This window comes from Vanellus vanellus (genome assembly GCF_965231255.1).
Source record: "Vanellus vanellus genome assembly, chromosome: 1".
Classification (NCBI taxonomy): domain Eukaryota; kingdom Metazoa; phylum Chordata; class Aves; order Charadriiformes; family Charadriidae; genus Vanellus; species Vanellus vanellus.
This window is the reverse complement of record NC_138905.1, coordinates 88,038,977-88,047,614: the sequence shown is the minus strand read 5'-3', so window position 1 is coordinate 88,047,614 and position 8,638 is coordinate 88,038,977. Positions and strand designations below refer to the sequence as shown.

The 8,638-nt window shown below is 43.5% G+C and overlaps 1 protein-coding gene across 1 annotated transcript; it reads left to right on the top strand.

Annotated features, from left to right (window-relative positions):
• Positions 1-4,081: 4,081 nt before the first annotated feature.
• On the top strand, positions 4,082-4,618 carry LOC309672863 (epidermal differentiation-specific protein-like; the record flags this gene model as incomplete). The annotated part of the gene is made up of 1 exon (XM_082484477.1): positions 4,082-4,618. The coding sequence occupies one exon, from the start codon at positions 4,082-4,084 to the stop codon at positions 4,616-4,618; it is 537 nt and encodes a 178-aa protein (XP_082340603.1).
• Positions 4,619-8,638: the final 4,020 nt, after the last annotated feature.

Here is an 8,638-nt window from a genome sequence, read left to right as displayed (position 1 = left end):
ACCCTGTGGTATTCTGCTTTGTTCAGCGGCTTAATTCCTTGTGTGTAAAGCACCTTATAAATGAGATAAGCGACACTGAAATCCATTTAGTTTCCAATCCCAGTAACACCAGGAAAGATGGTTATAAGAACCAGGAGCTCATTTCTTTCTGTGAGCTTGGGAGTGTTTATACAGAGATTCTTTGCCAAGCTTTTGTGTCAACACATCCCATCGTATATCACCTTTTGATTTTCCTCGGTGCCATGAAAAGCCCCACTGCCATCTCTGGTGCTCTGCAGAGAGGATGTGGGGGACTTAAGAGTTCCCTGTTGCCGCATCACTCCTCTGTAACGCAGTTGAGACGCATTCAGACTCACTCTTTAAGTTGCCTTAATGACTCTTACATTTGTCCAAAGGGTTTTTTGGAGTCTGCAGGTGCTGAGAAAGACTGGAATGTTTAGTTTGTGACGAATTATCTCGCTATATGTATATTAAAAAAAAATAATAATTTCAGAAACACAACTAAATAATTGAATGAATAAAATATACTAGCAAGCTAAGAAGAATGAATGTTGTTCAACAGCAGCATAAATCCATCCTGTTCTAGTCTGGTTTAGTCCCTCTTCCAAACATTCCTCCCATTGGTGGGCTCATTCTCCCTTCTCTTACCAGATGGTGGACACCATGGTTCAGGAGCGGAGTAGGGCCTTCCCCTTTCCAGCAGCACTGAACTGTGGGGTGAACTCCTCACTGCAACACGTGAAGCCGTGCTGTAAAGGTGCGATTTGGCAAAGCTGACTTCACATCTAGCTGCTGCTAGAAAGTGAGGTCCTGCTTCTCTCCTTCAAACCCCGGAAGGTAAATGTCAATCGCTCTGCTTCCAGCCTCCGCAGAGCAGCAAAAGAATGAACTATGTAGAAAAAAAAACCCCAAACCAAACAACAAAACCAACAAAAACCCAACGTGTATTTTTGCACTGGCTTAGTTCTGTGATCTGGCACACTATGAGCTCAGCCAAGCACCAGCGACAGAGACGCAGCAGGAGGATTTGGCTGGAGCTAGCGTACAGGCTGCCTGTCTTGGCAGGGGTGAACTCTCTCCCTTCCCAGCTCCCCATCTTCTCCAGTATCACCCTACCTGACAGAGCAAGGGTCCCCGAAGCATCCTGCAGTGGGGCGCATTACAACAGTGACCTTGAAAGAAACCCTGCGGGTCAAACGTTGCCCTTTGAGGTCATTATGTTTAATGACAGCCTGGAGCAGCATCTGCTCGGGAGCTGTGAGCACACCTACGTATTTTCTTTCTCGGGAGTTCTGGTGTCTGAAAAACTGGCTTGTAGCCAATTTGCCTCTTTGGTTGCTCTCAGAGGATTGCACACAATGCCCAGCCAGTTTGCCTATATCCAAGGAATATTTGAGATCTACTGCTACTGAGCTTGTGGGCATTTGATTTGCGTGCTCCAAAACCCACCAAATCTCCTCCGAGTCCTCGTTGCGAGCGTTGTCCCGTCTGGTGGTGAGGGAGAGAACATTTTCCTCTGAGGGTGGTTCAGCGCCTGGAGGGGCTGGGCGATTTCCAGCCTTGGAGGGGTTCAGGAGTCACCCAGGCAAGGTGTTGAGCCGCCCCAGGTAGGTTTAGATTCAGCCCAGCTATGAGGGGGGTGGTCGGACTCAAGACCTCCAGAGGTCCCTTCCCACCTTTATCTATCCGTGAAGCTAAAGAGTCGCTCATTTGGTTTCGCTGGCAGTGCAGCTTGGTCATTTTTTTACACAGTTGTTATCGTTCATCAGACTGTTGCTTGATTTCAAAATTCGGAGATGGCTATGGCAAAACAGGCCTTTAAAGGAAGTATCCTCTTTCTGCTGCCGTGGCTATTTGCAGGATCTGGATGGCTCTTGAACTAACGAAGATCTCATTGTTTCCTCCCACTTGCCAGCTCGTGCAGCAAGTACAGCTTGCCAGCATGCAAGCCAATTAACCTGCCTGAAAATACATTACAGAGTAGACCTGCAATATGAAAATAAGCAAAAATATTGCCACTGCAGCTCTGCCAGAGCCGCCTTGCCCTGCTTTACCAGCTCAGCGTCCCTGTGGCTGCTCAAATGGATACGTAGGTGAGAAGGGGGAAAGACTTTTTTTTTTTTTTAAAAAAAAAAAGCCACTTAAATGCCACCTTTGTCACCTGGCTATCTCACACGGAAACCCTTTGTGTATTAGACGTGCTTCCCCGGTAAGCAAAAAAGTAAACATCAGCAAGTGAAAAAATTCTACAGCGAGAAAATACTTTGATGTGTTTTTATTACTGTGACTCATCTGGCTTCTAGAGAATAAAGACAAACAAGAATCTAAGCTCTGCGGTTTATCAAGACGCTTTCTCTTGAACGGACTTTTGAACCTGGGCAACGAGACGGCTGGTTGTAGGAAGGTCAAAACCACAATAAAATAGTCAGTGATTTTTGATCCCCGAGGGTAATATCGGCCACTTCTCAGTTCTGTTAAACGGGGTGTTTCACAAGACTTCTGTGCCAGCTATAAATGTAGGCAAGCGAGCCGCCTCTCGCAAACAGCAGCGCCGCACTGGAGGAAGCGCCGTCAGCTCTCCCCATCCACGAGGCTTCACATCGAGGTGAGACGCCCACGTTTGACATTAAAACTTTCAGTGGCTTCCTGGGCAGCTACTGCGAAATGCGGTTGTTAAGTGTTGGGATGAGAGCTGCAACCTGTATGTGAGGCTCCGACGTCTGTATTTGCAGAAGGTTACCACATCTTTCAGGTGATGCACAGGCGGAGAGAGCCATCGCTACGAAATTCAAAAGGGGTGAAAGTGAGAATATCTTACAAATTAATCTTGGGCATAGGATCTTGTGTTGTGTCAGCAAAATTAACGGGCTTATTATTATTATTACTTTTTCTACAGGCCATTGTACTACTGCTCAATGATCAATAAATTAAAGTTTAATAAAACCTCCGTAAATCCAATTATAACTGCGAAAAAATGCTTAAATGTTTTTAATCACATAGGGAGATTTTTTTTTAAAAAGTGAGATTTAAGTGAGATTGTATTTTAAATGTTGATTATGTTGCCCAGGTCTTGCAATTTTAGTCTGACTTTTAATCTTACTGATGCAGATCTGATCTTCTCCCATCCCTTCCCAGAATCAACTGCAGTAACTGCTTCTTTCCCTCAGATATATTTGCCCTGACATCTAAAACTTTGCTTCGATGACTGTTTTATGGTCTAGAAAGGGAGCTGTTATCTAAACCGGCCACTTGTTTCTGTTCCCGCAGGTGTTACAAATAAATGCTTTGGTCCTTTGTCTGATTCCAGATGACTTTGTGTGGAATTAGATACGAGTATTTGTAACAGTGCTACAAAATGACTTTTACAACCTGAAATTTAGCCCGACCCAAAGAGTTGTTGCTTTGAACTTGATTGCTTCTCAGCTTATGCCAAGAACAGGAGTCTCTTGATTTCAATAGTTTCATATAAAAAGAGAAATAAGGTATTTCAGTGAGCATAAAAGTTCAGTTCTAGACTTAACAGAATAGGTTTTTTTTCCTATTTACAGTACAAAATGCACTTTTATTTAAAAAATATTTGAATGTCTCACTGCTTCTCTACTTGTAATATCGTGTGCATAATGAAACCTAGTCCAAACAACAAAAGCCAATTTCTGAGATAATTCTCAAATGCAGTGTCAATTATCAACTGAAAGATTTATCATCAGTTATGTATTTTATTTCATTATTACTTAGGATATACCACTAAGATGTTAAAATAAATGCCCAGATGTCCATCGCACATATACATAAACCAACATACACAACTAAATAAAACCGGACAGTTTTGGTGTACATATCTCATTTTACTTTTTTCTTCCAAATTCAAATTTCTATGTCATGCCCTAAGTCTTTTCCAGCTGCTGCTGTATTTATCTTCTGCTAAAAATGTTTTACTTTTCCTTTTTTCCTCCCTCTCCAGCATTTTGTGTCTGATGTGAAAAGGCTTCTTACAAGCATTACTTATTTTCCATTTTCCTTTTCTGCAGGCTGTTATCCAGCTCCTGCAGCAAGAAACCTGAACTAAAGAAGTCCTACCGAGATGGGAAAAATCATCATTTACGAGCATGCTAACTTCCAGGGTTACTCCAAAGAATTCACCAGTGACATTCCCAATCTGAAAAATGTAGATTGGAATGATTGTATCTCCTCAGTGAAAGTAATTGGCCAGCCTTGGGTGGCTTATGAGCACCTCAACTATACAGGCCAGTTACTGGTGTTTGAGGAGGGAGAACATAACTTTGTTGGTCAACAGATGAATGATAAGATCACTTCTCTGCAGGTGATCACTGAAGATCTGCACAATCCCCAGATCACTCTCTATGAACATGCCCAGTACCAAGGGAAGAGCAAGGTGGTAAGAGAAGCAACCAACCTGGCGAGGGGGTATGACAATGACACCATATCTTCTCACAAAGTCCAGAGAGGTGCCTGGCTGTTGTGTGAACACAGCGATGGAAGTGGCTTTTGTTACATCGCGCGAGAACACGAACACCTTCCAAATTACAACGCAATCAATTTCAACGACAAGCTTTCCTTTCTGCGCCCCCTTCTCCCCGGCAACAGCTGTGGTTGTTAGACTGCAAATCCTGCGACGCTGAGGGAAGATGCAGCCCCAGCAAGAAATCCGAGACCTCGATCTCTCTCGCTACAACCTATGCTTCTGTTGCTAGATACATAAACAAAATGCGAGTACATCACCAGCATCACTTACTTTGTAATTTGTTTTACAATGCTCTTGCTTTACCACGGCCTCTGCCATTTTCTGTATTCCGTTTTGTGTTGTTGCAATTAAATAAAATATTGAAAGCAGCAATGTGTCTATTGTATGTATGGTTTGTGGTTTAATGCAGATAAATACTGCCCTTGCGATATGAGATACCTGTATGTATTCAGGGATGGTTCACAGAGTCACTTGTGAGCATTTTTCGTGGATCTCCCCTGAAAGGTTTTATCTCCTTCCGTTCTCCCTTGTCAGTAACACTGGGTTCAGGCTTGACTCGACTAGACTTAAAGTCTTGGTGAGCATGCTGAGCATTGCTGTGAGCCTGGCCAAACTCTCACCTGGAGATTTTACTTAATTATCACAAGATTGATTGTATCTCAAGGCATTGGTCATACTAATGATATAGTCTTCTACTGCCCTATGTTATATAAACAAACAGAAAATTTTGATAAATTTAAATTGGTTGATTGGTTGATCACAATAGGAAAACCTATCTGATTTTTTTAAACCTTTGTTATCTTGATATGAGATGAGGTATCAGTTTGAAATCACAGTGTTTCAATCAGAATGGAAAATAGTCTTCTTCTAAAGTTACCTCCGTTGTAATTCTACATCATAATGGCGTTTTACTGTTGTGACAGTCTCGAGAGTCACCACATGGTGTGTTCTACCACAGGCCAGACTTAAATGCTAGCTCAGGTAGCAGTACCCTTGAAATTATATTCTCTGATCATCCCCACCCTTGTGGCAGGCTTTAAGAGGCATCTCAGAAGGACACAACACCCTCCCTGGCATATCCTGCTGTGCTTCTCATGTGATGTGCATCCCTATAAAAAAGTACTGTATGACACACTTGCTCAGGAAAGACCAGAGCATTGGCATCCCAACTGGCCTTCCAACGCAGGGATAAGCAATATCTGGAGGACCCAAGCCCTGTTAAACTCCAAATGGTACTAATATAGAGGAAAAAGACTGCTTCCAAAATAAATAAATAAAAACAGTAAAAAACTTCCACAGAGGGGTTTATTACTAAACCACAGTGAAGTTTGAAAGGACATTTGAACAGAATGCTGCATAAGGAAGGCTTGTAACCTGTGATGCACCAAAAGGAGACGTCTAGAAAAGGCTCAAACCCCATGTGTATAACTAAGAGGTGAGGAGGCAGTCTGAGGAGAAACTCCACAGAGCTTCAGCAGCTGCATATACAGCAATACAATTTTTGGCTGCACCATTGTTCAGAGGAGAAGGGTCCCGCTGAAGGACTTCAATTCTAGGTTAAAGAATGGCATCCTTGCTAACACCGGTTTAGCACTGGCATGTTTGTTCAGAGGAGAACCTATGAAACAGTTTTGAAACTCTTACTGCAAAGGAAGTACATCAGGATGGTGTAAATTCTTTTATAAGGTTATTATTTCACATTCAAATGGAGAATGATGTATTTGAGGGCAGTGTGATGGTGCAACACGCTCCTCCCCTTCCCTCTTCAGAGCACTTGGTACTTGGCATGATTTCCTCCCAACCTGGGGCACATAATGATACACTGGACCAGAACGTAACATAATGGTCTAACATGAAAGAACGAAAAGGTGGAGAGCAACGGAACAGAACACAATAGTGTGCCTGATCCCCATGGCTCCTACTGTTTGAAGATAATAACTATAATCGATCACTCCTGAAAACATATGGATCGTGGCCACAGGGGAGGGGATACCAGGACCTCAACACCTAGCAAGTTCTGGGCTTGCATAACCAATGGAAAGTACTGGAATACTCCATTGTGCAAGCTGGGCCGGAGTGGAAAAGTACCTGACGAAAGTCAATTATCTCGGATCCTATAAGCAGCGATTCTGGTAAAGACCCTTTGAGCTCTTCTGGATCGCAGTGGGCTGTGGCCAGTACCTCCCCTGAGCTGGGATGCCGCTCAGACTGACACCTCAAGGACTAGAAGGCCAGGGCGAGAGAATGCCTCTTGAGCCTCAACTATTGCCAGTTGAGGAACACCGATGCATTGTGAGTATTTACCCTAAACTCGGGAAAGGGAGATTTTGACTATAGGCTAGTCTCTCTTCCATCCACCTCTCCACCTGTATGTTTGTAATATACACATTAGCTTTATGGATGTGGATGTTCTTACGTTTGTCCGTGCACACATAGGAGTTAAATGCAGTAGCTGTCAGTTCGTTAGAGTTGCTCGCTATTAAGAAATTCCTGATTCCGGCAATCAGAGACCTCTGTGTATGTGTGTCTATGCATACGCACACTTATATTCTTTGCTTATGTGTATATGTATTAATTTGAGATCTCTGCTTCTGCCCATATATATATGTATTGATTTGGAATACCTTATAGTAAGTTAGTGTGAATCTTGCCATCTTTGAATCTGTAATTAAGTCGCTGTTCAATTATGTTGTTAAATCACTTTGTAAACCTCTAAACCGGTTAATGATTAAGTGTTGCTAAAATTCAACCTCTTGATCTACCTTAAATCACCAATAAATTTTGAATTGCTGTTAAATCATAACCGTGTCGAATATTTCCATCCGCGACAGGCAGATAGCCGCTTTCAAAATCCTACTTAAAAGCTTTGGAGTCACACAAACAGCACTATCACTTAGGAGACAGCAACTCATAGCCTGTGTCTCACAATGGAAGAAACTACGGGGCCATAACTCCGGGCGGATGATCAGCACCGGCCCCCTTTGGTTCACCATTTCAGGGCTGGATGCAGCTCCTATGGATGAGATGTGCAAATGAGCTGCTCTAACTCTTAACCTGCAGTGGCAGCCCCACCGCCCCGGCAGCCCACAGTCCGAGGAGCAGAGGGGAACAAGAAGACAGGATGTTGTGCTGCACGTGTCTTAATCTCTTTTTTTTTGGCTGAACGATTTAACATTCACTTGGGGAAACTCAAGCTGTTTGTCAAATACAGAATTCTCAAACTTGCTGTTTGCAAACTTGCGAGCTTTTAGTGTTGCTTTCTGTCCTGCTCCTTTCATGCAGTGCCGGTACTCCCCCAGCTTGACATTACAGCAGCTTTTAATCTATGTATCCAGCGCTGAAAACCCATTGTAGGAAGCAGGGCTGCAGCAACTTTTTTTCATATGCATCTTCAAATACATCTCCTCTTTACCCATCAGCACAGCCACCCCACCTTCAATTCAGTTGCTGTTTCTTCCTTTGATTTCTTCTTGGTTTTCTTTGCCAGAATATTCCCTCCCCTTGCGCTGTTGTGGTTTCTTGGCAGTGCCTTACTTGACTTTGGTTTAATCATAGCGATACTATGGCAAAGCTTAAATGGGATTCTCCATCCTTGTAAATCATATCTCAAAAAATGCAAAGCATGAAGCTGACAAAAGCAGTAATGAGAGACCTTCCTGCAGAGATCCGTACAGATCACCTGGGAAATAATTGTGACACAGTGAAATGAGCCCAGCTGCAGCAGGTTATTCCTATAAGGAATTCCCCTTCTTGGAACAAACTCGTCTTTGTCTTCCATATGGCCCCAAAGCCTTATTCCTGATTCACCCAGTCCCACACATTCCTGGGGTGCAGTTCATCTCTCTAAAGACAGTCAGCCCTGGAGCTTGGCAGAGACTCATCCCGAGTCCCCCAAACTCCTGGTGTGTGTTTGGTGTCTATGCCCCATAGGTGGATGCACTCAGACAGCGAAACCTGCTAAGTGGCTGCTGCGATGAGACACCCTCCCACAGCAATAGGATCTGCAGGGAATAAAGCATCTTAGCCATTTAGAGCTGCTGCACATCCGTGTGCATTGCGGTGATACTCAGGCCCAAGGACAAGGCAGCACAAGGTGTCCTTATCAGCAGATGGAATGAGCTGTTCTTTATGTGCACTACCAGACCTCATAAATCC